Source organism: Protopterus annectens, chromosome 8.part0, assembly GCF_019279795.1.
Source record: "Protopterus annectens isolate FY-2018-M chromosome 8.part0, PAN1.0, whole genome shotgun sequence".
NCBI classification, from domain to species: domain Eukaryota; kingdom Metazoa; phylum Chordata; order Ceratodontiformes; family Protopteridae; genus Protopterus; species Protopterus annectens.
In genome coordinates, this window is record NC_056741.1 from 343,523,229 (window position 1) to 343,543,206 (window position 19,978).

General features: G+C 41.3%; 1 protein-coding gene across 2 annotated transcripts in view; it reads right to left on the reverse strand.

Moving 5' to 3' along the window:
* GSTK1 (glutathione S-transferase kappa 1) overlaps positions 1–12,284 on the reverse strand; it is a 645,482-nt gene extending 633,198 nt beyond the window's left edge. Inside the window, exon 1 of one of the 2 annotated variants that reach the window (XM_044079844.1) lies at positions 11,850–12,284. In XM_044079844.1, the coding sequence (XP_043935779.1) occupies positions 11,850–11,921 (72 nt within the window). In that variant the 5' untranslated portion in view covers positions 11,922–12,284. The remainder of the gene's footprint in view (positions 1–11,849) is intronic. The other variant, XM_044079843.1, reaches the window with a different exon arrangement.
* Between the last annotated feature and the right edge of the window lie 7,694 nt (positions 12,285–19,978).

A 19,978-nucleotide genomic window follows, 5' to 3' on the forward strand; every position in this document is an offset into this window, starting at 1 on the left:
TAAATTCCATTTGTTACAACTATACTCTCCAGTTTAGATAAGATTAAATTTGCATATGCTGGGGCCACTAACATTCCCATTACTACGCCTTGGATTTGATAAGACCCCATATTAAATGCAAAGTAACTATACTGTGCAATATTAAATCCATAATGTCTGACCATATCCTTTTTCTGCACACACTACTGAATGTTAATCTACCCCTTAATAAATCTAATTACTGAGTGTGAGGCATGGAAGTGTATAAACTTCTTTATATCACATGTAATAAACATGGTATTATTAAAGTCTACAAAAATAATTCTGGAATACTACATTTTTTCAACTGGTGTTCCACAAATGCCACTAAACTTTCAATTTTTGACCTTATGACTGCTATCACAGGCCTCACAGGAGAGTCTATAACAGTGCTAGACATTTTTGGGATTACAGATATTACTGAAAGTTTTATATTGTTTCGATAATTTCATCAATTAACCCTACAACCAACATATCAGATATTCATCCACCATGTGCTCATTATACAACGAACCCCCCATTAATATTCCAAAACGTGCATGCTGACTGGTCAGAGTGCACATTGTAAATCAAAGACTTGTACTAATGGAAAAAGGTCCAGTCGCCCGGACTTTTTCCATTAGTACAAGTCTTTTTTGCTTTTTGGAAACTGTCTCGCTATGTTAAAGGAGTTTAACATAGCAAGACAGCTTTAAATAAGTAACAGAAATCTTCCTTTCTCCGTTGCTTTTTTAAAAGCTGTCTTGCTATGTTAAACTCCTTTAACATTGCGAGACACTTTGTAAAAAGCAACGGAGATCTTGCTTTCTCCGTTGCTTCCACCCACAGCTCTGATGTACTGTGTAAGCATACGCAGTACATCAGAACTGCCACAGAATACCAGACAGCTGCAGGAGGACAGCACAGAGACATTATACAATGCCATTATTTAAAAAAAGTAAGTATTTTTTTCCTTAAATAACGTCATTGTATAATAGCAATAACCCACTTCTAGGTGTGGGTAATGCTGGATTTACCCACGGTTGTCTTTGTTTGGCCACTCAGGCTTCGCCCTCATGACCAAACCACACCAACCATGAGTAAATCCAGCATTACCCACACCCAGGCGTGTGTATTGCTTAATTAATTTCATTCAAGCAAACTAATTCATAAACAAGTAATAGTTTAATTTAAAAATGGATGTCATGTGTTTTTCATTATACATTCATTACATCTCCACACTTACCCTACTTCATAACTCAGACTGACCTCTCATAACATTAAACCTTCCAATGTCCTCTTCTCTTCTACACTCAGACTAAAAAAAAAAGTTTAGTTTTTTTCTCCTCTTGTTAATACAAACATTTCTAATATCTATATAATACTCACATGTTGGTATAAAAGTATTTAACAAACTATTTAATGAAGGATTTTATACATGTTACATCACAGCTGACACCTTTATATTAAAAAAATAAAAGTTGACCAACTTACATGCAAACAACTGCAAGCCTATGAGAATACTATTGAGTCTTGATTTTCTAGATAGAAATCAATGAAAAATATTTTTGTAACAGTCCACATTCTATCTCCATCACACATCTACATAAATTAAAAATAGGAAACAACTCGATGTCCCTTTTGCAGTCTGTATCACTCCTTACTTCTCTTTGATGTATTTCTGCTTCACACCTTTTTGCTGTCCTCCTCCTCCTTGACCCCTTATGATGTTTTTTCTCCCCTTCCACAATGAGGGAAACCTACTCCATATTTCTCCCACTTGTCCTGTTCCACTACCAGGAGCCCTTTCTTGTGTTCTGCTATCCTGTCACTATTCATGAGGAAAGAGACAGTGAAAACTGCATCAGTCCAATGTTGCAGAGAAACATTCCTGAAATCATTTGTCCAAGAAAACAAAGTGCAGCAGGAACTGTGTCAAAAGGAAGATGTCCAAAGAGAGCAGCACTATTAAATTCTCAAGAAACTGAAGATCAATAAAGAAATCAATGCAATTATATGAACATTTTTAAGAGCTGTTCATGATACTAAAGACTAATAATGTCTTTTGAATGAGTAGTAAAAGACCTTGGCTAGACATAAAAAGCCTATATCACGCTTAGCATGTTTTTTTTAAAAAGTGCACTATAACTTTGATGCACACCATCATAAAAAAAAATTATATATATATATATATATATATATATATATATATATATATATATAGATAGATAGATAGATATAGATAGAGAGAGACTTTATATACTAACTTTATTTCACTGAAACTCAATTGCCTGCGCACAATTCACTGAAAGCTCATTTCACTGAAACGTCAATTAACTGAAATTTATTTCACTGAAAGTTATATACTGCCTTTTCCCCACTGTAGTGTGATCCTGGAGTTAGTATATAAAGGATGGGGGGGGTGTACACCCCCACATAGTTTGGTTATATATTATCTTTTGGAAAGAGTTATTCATTGGAGTTGTAAGTATCCATATCTATGGTTCTAAGCATTTAAAATGTGTGTTGGGGGCTATACCTCCCACACCCTCCTTACTTTGTCTACTAACTCCAGAATCGCACTACAGTGGGGAAAAGGCCATATATAACTTTCAACGAAATTAGTTTCAGTGAAATGAGCTTTCAGTGACTTGTGTGCAGGCAACTAAGTTTTAGTGAAATGAGCTTTCAGTGAAATGAAGTAGACCCATATATATATATACAAATGCACCCCCAATGCCCAACTGCATATGAAGTTGCATACCATGGTGGTACACTTTTTGTAAACAGTCATGGAGGCTAGCAACACATCCACAGAGTCTTAACTATTTATAGAACATCCTGACAAACATCCATACTTTATAGGGTCATTTAAGACTAAGATTATTTTACTGGGAGCTGGGAAGTCTCTATAATACACAGCTGGAAGTGTAGTGGCATACAAACAAAGCAGAATTTAACCAGCACATCTTTCACAACAGAAACAGAGGTAGAGGAAAGCAGATGTGTAGGTCATCAGTAATTAGATGAGTCTTGCGGACCTGTGGCCTTTCTTCCTCCTACAGCCACAGCCATCAGAATTTTCTTTGGAATGACATCTCAAACAAACTGAAAGGCTCAAGAGGGATTTAAATCCAGCCAGGTCTCTGCAACAGCAACCATATCTAACACATAACTACATCCACAACATTCACACCTTGCTCTCCACATCACCATAATACAGACAGTATTGTGTACGCTAACGTGATAAGAATCAGACTTTTCTGACATTTAAGATAGTTATCATTTCTGCGCTTGCCCACAATATGTTAACCATGTTCCCTATGCCCAGAGGGCTACCTGTGAAAAAATTATCACCCCTCTGCACTGGGAATGAAAAGATGACCTTCCTTCCTGTTAACACATTTCTATGTTTAAGTCTTTGCTCACCACCTTCCTTAGGGAAAAGCCGAGTCACCCCTGCAATTTCCATAACATTCCTGTTGCATACGTTTAGTGACATCAGTCGGCTGCCTGTCTTTTGCCTTTGTGTTAGGGCTGCCAACTTTTCAAATGCACAAAGTGGGGCACTTTTTTTTTTGTAGTAACGTGAAATTTTACAGAACACAACACACCCACAGCCACTGCAAAGAACAGAAATTGACTGTTTTGGCAGAATGAAAGCTTATTCTTGTATTATTTGAGCTGCTTACACTAGTTCTTACAACATTTAGTCGCTTTAGATACAAAATAACTGTTTTATCCAACTATTCTAGAAAACTTAGAAAATATTTTTGCTTCTAAAAATCTCAGTACATTTGCCATTTATTTATTTATTTCGCAGGACACAGCTGCCCAAACAGGGACAGGTGGGTGGCAATCCTAGTTTGTGTAATCTTTTGAATTATATGCATTTAAAATGTGCATATGCTTAATGTCTTATAAATGTGTTTCTATACAGAATGACTGTTAAAAAAAAATCTGCTGAGCAAATGAAATGATGTGAAGTTGTTCTATCATGCCATCATTCTTACTGATGGGTTCAAAGCAGATTCTCGCCTCCGACTCAGCCAAATGCAAAAGCTCGAGGTCTTCAACCAGTTTGTGACCTACTCCCTATCCCATTACGCACTGGTGCTTATCTCAGATCTCGTATGCCGCTGCAACAGATCGGGCGTTTCACCAGCTCTGGCCAGTGAAATTTTGATAATTCTTCTAGTTCTATAAAGTGTTCTTAGCTAGCTTAAGTATTGTTACTTAGGATAACGGTTTCTTTTTTTAGAGTGACATTTTGCAAATTTAGTTTGTTGATAGCTTGCTCTTTTTGTGCTATTTCTTTGTGGCCTGTTTGAAGACCTTCATTTATCTCCCAATCCCCATTATACTTAGGTAGTTATTGTTATAGGTGTATGTTGACATATCAGGTAGAAATTTACATGCAAGGTTACCTTTAGGATTGTGTGTTTTTTTCTGATCAGTACTTTTAGCCTGTACCAGTTAGAAGGCCGTACTGTTTGATATATGTATTTACTCATATTTAGCTGTTACAGGATTGTGTGTTATCATAGGGTACTTATAAGTCTTTCCCTATATATAAATATTTTTTCTTGTAATTACCTCTTTTAGATTAGAAGGCTTGTTAGAGTGGGTCTGTGCTGCAATCCATTTATTTTTCTTAAAATGTCTCAGCAAGAAAAAGACAAGGATGCTAAGCAGTCTAAGCCTTCAGGATTTAAGAAATGCCCTATATATGGACAGAAGATGTCCATTACTGATGGGCACATGGACTGTGTGTACTGTTTAGGCATGTTGCACCTACAGGAAGATTGCTCTGCCACTCATTCAGTTCACGGGTGTTACAAGAAAGGAAGAATAAACTGATAGAGGCATAATTAAATCTTCCTTTCAGGAATCTTTGGAACAAGACAATACAGCTCATGCCAAGCAGTCTAAACCTTCAAAAAAATCCTCATCTACTAGATCCCCTGAGCTGGGAAAATCTCCGACCAGTCAAGTCTAAAATTGACAAGACTTCGACCTCAGTGCCACTGATCTCAGAGTCGGCCCCCTGTACTTGAGCCGGGCTCTCCTACACTGAAATCACCAATTTTGCAATCAGTAGCTTCTTCAGCTCCATTTTCTCAGTCCTCAAGGTGCCTTTCAGACGTGGATCATGTGGCGCAGAGGCTTCTGCAGACATCGGTGTTTGCCAAGCTTTTGTTGGGACCGACCCCTCAGGTTTCGGAACCGTCCAACCTTCCTCCATTTCTGTTCCTCCTTCAATCCGACTTGAGATTGTGGAACCAGAGTGCACGGAACTGATGATAGTGGAGCTGTCGGTACCGAGACCTGCTCCAGGACTTTCAGATCAGACTTCTCGGACTACTTCGGTGCCAACCACTTCTAGGGACCAACATTCGCCGGTCGTATCTAGGAAGTGTAACCGATCTTTTGGGTCCGACTGTCTCTTGGGGCCTCAGGACAGGTGAGTTTGGCTCCTACCTCTGGTTCAGAGCCCACCGTAATGGTGCCGAAGGAATCCCCTGCTTCTTCGGATCTAGGGGTTTCTTTACACCAGGACCGGGGGGCCTGAAATGCCATGAGGACAGTATTGTCCCCACAGACATCCACATCATCAGGATCAGTACCTCCTCCCCCCCGTAGCACCAGTGTCTACCTCAGGATCTCAGATTCCTCCACAAAAGCGTAGAGACCCAGAGCCTCAGGATGCCCCATCAGGCGAACCCTGCTCTTCCGAGACCTCACCAGAAGCCCCACTGAGGAGGTGAGGCTATGCAAGATGAAGCATTTGAACTACAGTCAGGAATCCGTCACTTCAGACACTGACTTGGATGATTCAGAGGGTTCCCCACGATCACCCTCTGAAGATATCTCCTTCACAGATATCTTAGAGTTTCTCAAACAGAGGGGTGATTGTCAGTCCACCAAACCTACTGATGATGAGTCAGTCTACCTGAAAGCTTTTGGGGATCAACCCTCCACCTCTTGGGTGTCTCCAAAACTCATGGACTTAGTTTGCCAGAAAGCGTAGGAGTCTCCAGATACAGTGGAACTTGTCCCTAGGAAGACCAATAAGTTTATTACCTCACCACAAGAAACCTTTCTCACCAGGGGAGTCCCTATTGATGCCATGGTGGTGGCAGCGGCCACCAAGAAGGAGTTATCCGAAACTTCTATGTCGGTCCATCCACCGAATAAAGATTTGAGAGTCATGGACAGATATAGAAAGCGCACGTCGACTTCAGCAACTTTTAGGTTCATAGATCAGTACTAAGCTAACTGCCCTTGTGGGCCATTTTAAGTCTAGCCAATTACCCCAGGTGAGAATCAAACCCGTAACCTTGTGTTTGTAGGGCAAACACCTTAACCATTATGCTACCATCACACCCTTTTGCTCTTAGGTTGCTGAATTATCTTATGCATTTCACTAGATTGCAAAGAGATCTCCTAAAAGAGCTAGGAGATGCTCTACAGGGTTCAGTAGCTGTAGGGGTTTCAGCTGAAATATCTTCACAGCTCTCCACCCTCAATTCCCTGACAAACTCATCCATGCATCTGTATTTGTATGCAGCTGATGGAGCAAGTAGAGCAGTGACTACAGAATTGCTCTTGGGAGACATTCCTGGATGCGGTTATGTTCTTTTGCGGAGTTCTACAAGTCATCCTTTACCAACACGGCCTTTGATGGTTCGTCCCTTTTTGGACCCAAGGTGAAAGAAATGCTTACCAGGTGTGAACAGGATGGGAAGACTGACTGCCATTGGAGTCCATTTTTGTAAACCTACCAGACCCTACCACAAAGGTCAGAAAAGTGGAAAGATGTGGTTCCGTAAAACTCAAGGAGCCTTTCAGGACACACGTGGTGAAACCCCCTCCAGAGACAGAGGAGGGGGTAATAATGGAAGACGACGTCCACGCGGCAGAGGGGGTTAGCAGATCCAGGGTGACAGATCAGTTCTTTGGGAAGCCCTACCGGCACTCCTGAGAGGAGGTCTGCCTGTCCATCTCTGGAGACAGTCGGGGATGCTTATCTTTGTACCCAGAAGAATGGTTAAAAATAACAAGAGACAGCTGGATACAAAGCATCATATCCAGAGGTTACTCTATACCCTTTTTCATCCCACCTCCCCCTGTAAAGAAAATCACAGACGTTCCACCTACTCACAGGGAACAAGCAACCATAGAAGTTCAAAGACTGCTAAACAAAAAAAGAGTCATCCAACCAGTCCCCACAGACCAGATAGGATCCGGAACTTACTCAAGGTTCTTTTTAGTGCCAAAGAAACAGGAGACTGGAGGCCCATTTTTGGATCTCAGCAGACTGAATAAGTCTGTAAAAAAAGACGAAGTTCCACATGGTCACGCTGCAGTTGATGCTTCCTTTTCTAGGAAAAGACAACTGGATGTGCTCAATAGAGCTCCAGGATGTGTTCTACCACATAAAAGTGTTCAGACCATCCAGAGATCAACTGTGCTTTCTGCTGGGGGGCCAGTCACTACCAATTTCGAGCTCTGCCCTTTGGTCTCACTACAGCCCCCAGAGTGTTCACCAAATGCATGGCAGTAGTCACTGCTTACCAGTGACGTTTAGGATTCCAGGCGTTTCCATACCTAGATGACTGGCTCCTAACCACCACACAAGGCATGAGCTCATTCAGGCAAGTGACACTACTATAAATCTATGCTATCAGTTGGGGATTACCATAAGTTTAGAAAACACTGTCTTATTGCCATCGCAACATACAGTTTTTATAGGAGCAGATCTGGACACCACCACAATGCCCTTAAAGCTCCCGTCAGAAAGGGTTTGCGCTCTTCGACAACAGATTGCTACCCCTCTATCAAAAGAAAAAGTTCCAGCTTCCACAGTTCTCAAATTGTTGGGTACAATGGCAGCAGCAATCACTGCAGTTCCACTGGGTCAGATGCATATGCGAATACTACAATGGCTCCTTTTCACACAATGGTCCTTTCAGGAACTTCCAATGTCGCATCACATTATAATCACAAATTCATGCAAAAAGAACCTTCAATGGCAGGATGTCCCTTTGTCCTACCCAACCTAATTGCCATAGTGACCACAGATGCTTCCCCGATAGGGTGGGCATTATCAGGGAAGAACGGCCCAAGGCACAGGGAAAAAACACGAGGCTCATCTGCATATCAATGTCCTAGAGATGGCAGCAGTGCTTCTAGTGTTCCAGTCCTTCCAAGACTCTCTTCCTCTGGGGACTATTGCAAGCCAGACAGACATGTCAGTAGTCTGGTACATAAACAAACAAGGAGGAACCAAATCTTACCCCCTCTGTAGAGAGGCCTTGAGAGTACAGCAGTAGGCAGCCTCCTCCCAGCGCTTTCCAATAGCGATGCACATCCCTGGGAGGTTCAACATGATAGCAGACAAACTGAGCAGGGCAATTCTATTGCATCATGAGTGGTCCTTCAAGAAAGAAGTGGCGGAAGTGATATTCCGCAAAGGAGGCCAGCCTTGCTGCAATCTCTTTGCCATGCCCACAAACATGAAATGCAGCAGATATTTTGCCCTAATTTCCCCTCCAGGGGAAGCCCCAAGGGACACACTTGTACACAATTGGCCCCCGGGTCTCCTTTGTGCTTTTCCACCCTTACCTCCAATACCCAAAGTATTACAGAAAGCCAGTGCTCTGAGAAGGACCATAATTCTGATAGCCCCCGAATGGCCTCGCCAGATCTGGTTCCCCTTTCTTTAGCCTCATCTATTGGAAAAACCTAGATTTCTGGACCCAGTGCCAGACCTCCTGATTCACTCATCAGGGGGTCTTCATCTGTCCCTTCAATCCCTCAAATTGACAGCAAGGCTGCTCCAGTTCCAAACATACCCAGGCTTCACAGCCTCTCGGCTGCAGCTCAGCATATACTGACATCCTCTCACAAATCCTTCACTAGAAAGCTATATCTCAGCAAATAGAAAAGATTCTCAATATGGGCATCTCAAAATCATGTTGATCCTTATGTAGTTCCAATTGCTTCTATTCTAGAATTTTTTTTACAGAACTTTTCAATAAGGGGAGTGGCTGCTGTGACTATTTGTGTTCAGCTGGCTGCAATCTCCAATTTCCATTTTGGCAAGGAAGGGTATAATATGTCACAAAGACTCTCAAAGGCGTTCCTCAAAGGCACTACACATTTAAGACCACCCATCACATCCCGTTTCTCCATGGAATGTAAATTTTGTTCTATTGCGAATAATTCTACCATCATTTGAACCAGCCTCTTCATGTGACCGAAGGTTTATCACATGGAAGACAGTTTTCCTAACTGCTATTACTTCTGCTCGGAGGGTTTCAGAGTTACAGGCCTTGTCCATTAACCCCCCTTATATGCTATTTCATAATGACAAGTGTCTCTCCAGACAAATCCCTCCTTTTTACCAAAGGTATGTTCACAAACAAATCTCAGTCTACAGAGTTGCCGGTATTCTTCCCCAAGTATGGCAATTAGACAGAATATATGTTGCACAAGCTTGATGTACTCATACAGCTCCACTTTTATCTACACAGGACTAAGGATTTCAGGAAAACGGATTAACTTTTTGTTTCCTTCTCAGATTCCAGGGAAGGTGCTCCTGTTGTAAAAACCACATTTGGTTATTGGATTGTATTTTTTTTTTTACGTACAGTTCAGTGAATACACCATTACAAGACAAGATAAAAGCTCATTCAACTAGAGCCGTCTCCCCTTTCTCAGCTTTTTCTGCCAAACTACCAATAGATACAATTTGTGCAACAGCTACTTGGTCAAGGCTTCATACCTTTATCACTCATTACAAAGTGGATAGGGCCTCCAGGAACAGGGCTTCCTTTGGTTCCACTGTCCAATTTGTGCAACAGCTACTTGCTCAAGGCTTCATACCTTTATCACTCATTACAAAGTGGATAGGGCCTCCAGGAACAGGGCTTCCTTTGGTTCCACTGTCCTGAAGAATATACTCCTGTGAGCCACCCAAGAAGAAAGTGCTTGGGACGCTATCCCATCAGTAAGAATGACGGCAAGAGAGAACTTCACATAAAGAAGTTATGTACTCACCATAACGTTCATGTGAGTTGTTCATTTTGCCTTCATTCTTACGTCCTACCCCCCCCCCCCCTCCAGACTTCTTGGGGGCAGAGAACCTGAGGTGAGGCATGACTGTATTGACCTGTATCCAATGTATTCTATTCTGGTACTATACCAGAAGATGGCTTATACCATTATTGGCAGGTAAGAAGATCTGAGGGAAGCACCAGTGCATCGTGGGATAGGGAGCATGTCACACGACTTGGTTGAAGACCTCGAGCTTTTGCATTTGGCCAAGTCGGAGCTGAGAATCTGCTCCAAGCCCATCAGTAAGAATGAAGGCAAGATGAACAACTTACTGGAATGTTATGGGAGTTCATTTTTTTATTTTTCTCTAATGGGCAGTAGCGGAAATTGTCCTCTGTACATAAGTCTACTACACAGTCAACATTAATTAAAATTATATTCAGTTTACAGTAATTATAAAATTAGTGTGGCATTTGTATGCTACATCTTTTTTTTTTTCAGGTATAAAACAAGAACAAATTATTATTATTATTATTATACAGTAATAGCAAATCGTCTATTTCTTTAAAGTTCCAACAGGAGGGCAAGGGGCGGGGCTACAAATAGTGTTTGGTTTGAATTTTTAATGTACCGTTTTCCGTATTTTTCTTAAGGTTACCACCTCTCCCACTTTGCAGGGACAGTCCCTCATTGGGCAGTTGTGTCCTGCAAAAAAAGTGAAAAAATGGCAAATGTCCTGAGATTTTTAAATAAAATTATTTCCTATATTGTACGTAATAGTTGCATAAAACAGTTATTCTGTATCTGAAACACCTAAATGTTATAAAAAAAAAAAAAAACAAGAATAAGGAACTAAAATGCTACAAGAACAAGCTTTTATTTAAGCAAAAGAATGAAGTTCTGTCCTTTCTACTTGCCGTGTATATTTTGCCCTGCAAAATCCGACGTTTGTACCACAAATGTACCACTTTGGGCATTTGGAAAGGTGGCGACCCTAATTTTTTACTCAAAGCAACAGCACTGTAAACCAGTAAGATAACACTTTAAATCCACAACATGGTCATATCAACAGAAAAATAATTTCCAAGGATAAATTAGAACAGTACAACTCGGTTAATTTTGCAGCCGGACGCTGAAAGGTTGCAAACGGGACAATAAAGAGAAAAATAAACTCGGCCGGAAGTGATAGAAAGGGAATAATAAACCAAGTGCACATATTAAATAAGCTCTACCTACTGTTTAACAAAGCACGCCTACCCACAGGGAGGACTATTCGAAAGTTAAATATGCATTTCCAAGGTTAACTACAAAAGGAAGGCACTAAATAGTTTGCCTCTTTCTGCACTCAGCCCGGCGCAGACAATGTGCTGTAAGTGGTCGTTACGGGTATCATTCATTACAGATATCACATTAAAATACGTGCACAAGTCCAGCTTAGGGTTACAAAATGGCAAATGTCCTAAGATTAAGTTCTCTTTAATAGTTGTATAAAACAGTTATTTTGTTTTATCTGAAACACATACATGTTATATGAAATAGCATAAGCAACTCACATGCTACAAGAATAAGCTTTTATCTTGGAAAAAGTGAAGTTATGTACTAGTCATGGGTATGTTTTGTCCTGCAAAATCTGTCATTTCTACAAAAAATGTCCCACTTTGGGCATTTGAAAAGGTGGCAAACCTAGTCCAGCTGCTTATAGTACTACTGATTTTCACAGAAACACACAATGCATTTACTACAAATTAAAGCACACATAACTAAAACTTCTGATACACATAATCGCTTACCTCAAATGCCAGCCAGGAATAGGGAGATACCACATCATAGAAAAGTTCCAGCAGCTTTCCGGAGGCCGCCATCCTTGTCCTGTTAGTTTAAAAAGGTGCGTCTGGCGCAAAGAGAGTCAAGTTCTTATACAGTCAAGTAACAGGTACAAATGGTTCAAGTGCTTAGAGCACAGACAAGTAACACGTACAAATGGTTCAAGTGTGACTGACCTTACATTTTTCTTTGCTACACTTCTGTACAACTAACTCATTAGACGAGTAGCTGCCATCTACATGACAACTCGTGTAATTACACGTCACTGTCCTCAAAGGATCATAGTTGAGCTCCAAGGTGCTTTAGAAATTCAAATAACTGAGTTGAAGAACATTGCCAAATTGTTAAAGATGAGAAAGCGTATGTTTGGAGTACCAATTAAATTAACCTTCCTCCGTATAGTACTTAAAACTTGTCACACCAGCCTATAGGTGTTAGTACAGAAAGATACGGCTCAACCTACATTCTCCAAAGTGTGGAACGTTACGTTGCCTCTCACGATATAGAGCCCAAAATCTCAACTGTCCAGATTTTCGCAACATGTACATTTTTACCTCACATTTTTGTCTGCTCCTCGTAAAATCTGTGGTTTTCTGACAAATCACTGCAGATTGAAGTCACTAAATAACAATGCATATATATGAAGCTCAAATTTCTTACAATTCAGAAAATACACGGTAACGCATCTTGTTTTCTCGTATCAACCTTCCAAGTTTTAGGAGCAATATTTAAAATCTGTCCCTATTTTTGAGCCCTTGTCCCACACCATTATTTTAGGCTTTGTCCAGATTTCTTGTGCTGAGAGGTTTGTGTGGAACAAACCGGTAAAATGGAGAAAACTTAAAACCCTTCTGTGTTTGAGGGAAGCCTTCTAGCTTGTTTTTTTTTTTTTTCTTATAACTAGCCAGTTTTCTAGTTTCAGCACTCAAATCTTTTTCTTTGATCTCAGCACTTGTTCAGATTAAAAAAAAAATTTCATCTGCTTTTACTGTACTTGTGTTTCTACCTACTTCATTTTACTTTTGCATCATCTTAAAAATACTCAATTGTATTTATTACTGCTTGGTGTAACTCATTCTAAGCCTTTTGGTTTAAACACTTGGGCTTCGGACCAGTTGTTTTGCACTGAGAGGGTTTGTGGTCTGCACTGTTGTGGCAGAACAGGTAGCTTACATCCTCCTAGGTTGGGAACTGCTGATTGAGGGCTCAGTGTCTGTTATTCTAAAAGTGTATTAATTCTGGTTTAAGCACTTGGGCTTTCAGGCCAGTTATTTTACATTAAGAGGGTTCGTGGTCTGCACTCTTGTGGGAGGAGAGGCTGGACTCTGCCCTTCTGAGCTGGGAATTTCTGGTTAAAGGCTTATAATGCATGCATATCTGAACTGCTTCTTACTGAACTTGGTGCGCCTTGTTTGCTGTGGCATAGACTGGATTCGGGCCTGCTGGATTTGTTTGTGTAACTTGAGCACTAATCCAGACATTCTCTAAAGTATTCAATTGTATTTATTACTGCTTGGTTGGAACTTGATTGAAGTGTAGCTATCATTCTAAGTCTTTTGGATTAAGCACTTGGGCTTCAGACCAGTTGTTTTACATTAGGAAGGTTTGTGGCAAGCACTGTGGTGGCAGGACAGGTAGCTTTCATCCTTCTAAGTTGGGAACTGCTGATTGAGAGCCCAGTGTCCAAGTGTATTAGTTCTGGTTTAAATACTTGGGCTTCAGGCCAGTTATTTTACATTAAGAAGGTTTGTAGTCTGCACTCTTGTGGGAGAAGAGGCTGGACTCTGCCCTTCTGAGCTGGGAATTTCTGGTTAAAGGTTTATAGTGCCTGAATATTTGAACTGTATCTTACTGAAATTGGTACACCTTGTTTGCTGTAGCATAGACTAGATCCAGGCCTGCTGAATCTAGCTTTGCTTATATGCTTGTTGTTTGTTTGCTTGTTATTTCCCTGGAACGCTAATTCCACCTAATACGGCTTCTCAGCTTCTGTGGATCACTAGTGACATCTGCATTGCTTACTGTACTTATTTCCTTGTTTCACTTGAAAGAAAGTTACTGTTTGTCGTTTTTGCATTTAGTTACTTGTAACACATTGCACTCAAGTTACCTGGCACTTGCTCACTAAAGCAATTATATAAGTCAGCACTAAAAATTAAAAGCACTACACCCTCACTCCCCACTGGCCCTTGTTTTCAATTATTAAGGAATTCCCAATATTATTCTAGCATGTCCAAAGGTCAGTTGTCAATCTCCTCTCAGGTCCAGCTGGTGAATCTGGGAATCTTGAGGCAATGTTATAACTGCCTCATGTACACAGACAACCCTCTCCTCCTCCCACATAACACAAATACTTGCAAGAGATGCAGCTATTTAGCCAAACTGGAGGCTGAGCTCTCTCAACTCAGGACTGGCAAGACTAGACAGGAGGAGAAGGCAACTACACACACCACAAAACCAGCCTCACATAATGCTACCACACCACTGAATCAAACACATAAACACACAAAGACATACTTGGAGGCTGTGAGTAAAAATTTACCTAAACAGCAGAGGCCTCCAAAGCAGACACCCAAACAACTGCTACCTCAAGACACCCCACAAGCAACACATAAACCACAAAATCAGTGTGCAAAGCAGTCACAGCCCTTAAGGCCAAATACAACACCAAACATACTTGTCATAGGTGACTCCATAGTCAGACACACTGACGTCCCACTCACCAGGCTGAACAAGGAGAGGGTCACAGTAAGCTGCATATCGGTTGCTAGAATCCGCCACATAACACAAGCACTCGGGTCACTCCACGGCAAGTACAAATATGACACAGTCATTGTCCATGCTGGTGTGAACGACCTGAGACATACCGCCCTGGACTACATGAAAAGAGACATAGAGGAGCTCTCTGATTATGTAGCCCAGGCAGGTATGACCCTGACCCTGAGTAGTATCCTTCCTTCACCAAGAATGATGCCACAATATAGAGACAAGATGATCAGCTTTAACAATTGGCTTAATGTCTGGTGTCATTCAAAGTGGATCCAGTGTCTGTCTGCCTGGGATGACATGCTTGACAAGCCACGCTGCTTCGCAAGGGACTGCTTGCACCTGTCACCCCTGGGATTCCGGATATTGGCTAAGGCTCTTGCCACCCCCATAGTGCCTTTTTTAGGCAAGGCTCAAATTCTAAACCTACCACTCTAGAAAACAAAAATGGGAAGAAACTGAGGGTAATGCTGCTCAATGCCAGAAGTCTAAATCTCAAAATGCACGCACTCGAGGCCCTTCTCAATATGGAGAACATCGATGTCTGTGCTGTAACTAAAACCTGGTTCAAGGCTCCTGAGAGCACCCCGACACTATTAGGTTTTACCTCATATCACGCGTTCCGGCCCCAAAACCTGGACCACACCACAAAAGGAGGGGGTGTATCCATATTCATAAAGGATACCCACACCTCCAGGTTGGTGGCAACGCACGAAGCTTCGGAAACCATCCAAGTGCAACTAACCATAGGTAAAACTGCTCTACAAATTGTAGCATGCTACAGGCCACCCTCTCAAACTCAGGAACCCCACACAGCCTTCCTGAAGACACTGGAGGGTATAAATGTATCTCCAAACACCATCATATTGGGTGACTTCAACTACCCGAATATAGACTGGGAACATTACTCAAGCCCTAACTTTCTAGCCCAACGGTTCCTGGAGTTCATAAATTCAAATGCCATGGAACAGCTAGTCACTGTTCCCATGAGAGGAGAAAATATACTAGATCTCATTATCACAAACATGGGGACAAAATGCTCCACACCGGAAGTATATCCCTCATTGATGAGATCTGATCATAAACTAATCTCACTGGAAATCCACATCCCGCCCCACCCCAAACAAAAAAGACCACAGTGAAGAACTTCTCTAAAGCAAATTTTACACTACTCAAGACTGGTGTGGTATCCTTCAAGGCCCCTGAGCCAGTGGAAACCACAACCCAAGCTGCGGAAGCCCTTACAAATGCCTTCTATGAACACCTCCAGGACTGCATGGATCAGGCAATCCCAAATAAAACCAAGACTCTTTCCACAAAGGGCAAACGTCCAGTCTGGTGGACCCCAGCCATTAACAAACTTTACAATAAGAGGAGAAAGCTATTACATGATAGAACAAAATCCATAAAAGGGAAGTCACCCCTGTTCATTATTAGTAAAAAAATACAAGCACTCATAAAATCAACTAAGGCCAATTTTGAGAGAAAAATTGCCATGGATTCAAAGGACAATCATAAGGCCTTTTTCAGCTATGTTAGGAACCTGGGTGGAAACTCCCAGATATGCTCAGAATTAGTCCAAAATGATACAAAAATCACTGAACCCACAGACATTGCCAACATACTGGCAGACAGGTTTAGTGCAAACTTCACCCCCCTCTCCCCCACAAAGGAGAGATAACTATCCCAGCGGAGTGTAGCCTCCCAGACATCTCAAATGCGCAGGTGAAAGCTGCTCTCTCTAAAGCTAAAAACACAGCATCAATGGGACTGGATGGTGTCCCCGGCTGTGTGCTACACGAGCTAAATGAGGAATTAAACCCGCACATAAGGCAGCTGTTTAATCTCAGCCTTACCACAGGATACGTGCCCAAGGAGTGGGGTACGGCAACTGTGGTCCCACTCCACAAAGGCGGTGCCTCTACGGACCCTGGTAATTACCGCCCCATAAGCTTAACAAGTCTAGTCTGCAAAGCTATGGAGAGGATCATAATGGAGCTCATAAACAAAGATATAGGGGACTTGCAGACATTGGACCCAACCCAGTTTGGCTTCGTCAAGGGCAGATCATGCCTTTTGAACTTGGTCGACTTCTTTGAAACAGTCACCAAGGCCATTGATGAGAGAAAGGCAGTCCATACAGCCTACCTTGACCTTGCAAAGGCTTTTGAAACAATACCCCACTCGGGTATTGTAGAAAAACTTACCAGCTTAAATGTAAACCCATATGTCACAAGATGGGTTGCAAACTGGCTTAAGGACAGAACCCACAGGGTTAGAGTTGCTGGCGCTATGTCAGACTCCAAGCCGGTCACAAGTGGTGTCCCACAGGGCTCGGTCCTTGGCCCCCTATTGTTCGGCATCTACTTCTCAGAAGTACAGGCCAACATGGGAGGACTTTGGCTGACAAAGTTTGCAGATGACTGCAAACTGGGCCATAGTGGAAAGTGCATCGGACACGGATATCCTTCAGAAGGGACTCATGGAAACAGATAGCTGGTGCCAGAGCCATGGCCTGAAGTTAAACGCCAAAAATGTATAGTCATACCCTTCGGGAAAAACAAGGTAACCCCAAGCTACCATATAGGTGGCAATCCACTAAGCACAGAAGAGGTTATCAGGGACCTGGGGACCCATGTTGACAGTGGCCTTTCTTTTGACACTCACGTTGCTAAAGTGGTTAGAAAGACCTTCTACATTGCCCACCTGATCATGAAGGGATTCACATCCAGATCTAGTGAGGTCATTGTTCCCTGTACTCTTCACTTATCAGACCAATGATCGAGTACAATGCCCCATTCGGGATGTATCTCACCTGACATCTGCAGCAATTGGAGAGACCCCAAAAGTTCCTCACCAAAAGGATAAAGGGACTCCAAAATCTGTCATATGCTGCCAGATTGAAGAAACTCCAGCTCTATTCAGTCGCATACCGTCTGCTCAGAGGTGACATGTGCCTAACATACAAGGCCATGTCCAACCTGGAATTAATGGACATGCTCCACCTCAAAAAATCCAAATCCACCAAAACCACTAGAGCAAGCGACTTAAACCTTAGCACGGATATAAATAGGACGTGCTGGAGGGATAGATTTATCACTCAGAGACTCCCTATGCTGTGGAATAAAATCCTGGTCCATGTGAGGCAGAGCACCTCGCTGGCTCTGTTCAAGAGAAATTTTGACCTGTGGATGGGAGATCGTAGGTTTACCCCGGGAATCATCTCTATGTCACTGCTGGACAGAGGCACAACAAACTAATGGGCACAGTATTTTTTCATATAAGGGGTGGCGTAAGCCACAAAACTTTGGGCTAGGCTTATAAATGCCTTAGGGCAGATAGCCTAATATAAACCTATGAACCTATGAACCTATGAATACAAATTAACAGAGTTTTAGTTTGTAATAATTTCGGTAATCGAACAGTGCTGGTCATGCAGAACAGGAATTTCAACCAAGAAGTTCACAGGATACTTAAAATTTTATTCTCTATACTTGGAGAATTATTTTGATGAATTATTGTGATTCTGTATAATTAACCATGCATATATCTTTAAACTTTTAACCGTGAATGTGTGGCAGACCCTTTCAATGCGGAACTGAGAGGAACAATGACCATTTAAGAGCCAAAATGAAAAACGCTCCTTGTAATGAGGTACACTTGAGTATGCACAGAACATTTAATACAGATGCTAAATATCAGCATTTCACAAACACATTTTAATGTATCGCTCAATCTCATTTTCTCTGGAGTCAGGGACAGATAAATAAACAGGGCAACCGACCCTCCCACATCTGGAGCATTTTTAAAACAACAGCTCTAGTCACTTAGAAAGATAATAGAACTAGTATTTGTATTAATATGCGTTTTAAGAAGAACAGTGAATCTGTAAATTAAAAAAAATATATGTATATATTTAAAGCCACACTGTTTTTATCTTTGATATCAGAGCATAGGCAAAGAGAAGGGAACAGCGAAGCAATAAGTTAAGTAAAATACGTGCTGTGGTAAAGTTTTTAATCAAAACTAGAACAGACACTAGTGTTTAAAAGGGGTATAATTAGAAGGGCATATAAAATGCTGCACTATAACTATAAGAGTTAATCACAGGAGGTTACAAAAGTTTTTAAAAAGAAACTGGAAAATCAGTTTACAAGGGACAATGGTATGACAGAGTATCCAAGGTCCAGGAGCGGCCTTAGGTCAGTTGGTGCCCTAGGCAAAAGGCCTCCACAGTGCCCCCCACCACACTACCCAGTGCCCCTATCTTGGTCTACCTACTCAAATAAATATTGAAAAAGTGCCCCTGCTAGAGTGGCACCCTAGGTGGCTGCCTAGTTGGCCTATGCCTAAGGCCGGCTATGCCAAGGTCCACAAGGTTTAGGATTTTTCATTTGAAGTGTTTGTATAACTATTTTTTACATCCCAAGCAAACTTCAAAGAATTTTATCTCAGGTAAACAGCAAATGCTGGAGGTGTGTTAGAAACCAAACACACAAATGAGTTTCCAGTGATAAGAAACCAAGAGCCAAAATGAAATGCACCAGTGCCACAAGCCACATGACCCAACTCTCAGGAGTTCCACAAGGTAGTGAAATAAATAAAGAACTTTACTAAAGTTAAGCACTTTTGATTAAAAAAAATAGTAATATGGAAGAAAGTGGTAACTGGTAACTTTTTTGGGGAGTGTTATGAGTTGGCAGATTTTAAAAATTCCCTCCAGAGTACTCTGTCAGAAATATTTGGGGAGCAAATTGCTGTAACTAAGGAAATTATTCTTTTGAGCTGGGGCACTGGATCTGAATTTATCTGAAATAAGGTGTTATTAAGTGTAATTCTGTTGGCTGCCAAAAACCAGCTACTAGAAAATGGAAACCAACTGTATTTGAAGTACTGAATACTGTAAATCCCAAAATAACTAGAAGGGGGATCTTTAGAAAAAGAAAGGAGCAAATTGTATACAATTAATGGAATTTGTGGGAACAATGCATGTAGAATAATGTTCAGGAGGATGAGTAAGGTTTAAAGAAAGGCAGGAACTGAGTGATTTATGTTGGTCTGAATGACAGTTGTTATAAAGAAAGAAAACATATCTGATGTATAATGTATGAAATGGAGAAACTATTAATATGGTTTGTTTTCTTTTCTATTAAAGTATGTGTGCCTATGTCTTAAGTGATAATTTAATAGAGATGTTTAAAAAAATCACACATTTTTGAGAAGTACTGAAGTAAAATCATGAAATACCCTGAAAATCAGGGACATCTGAGACTTTAATTTGCAAAACACACAAAGTCACAGACATCTGATATTCAAGGTACCTTATTGT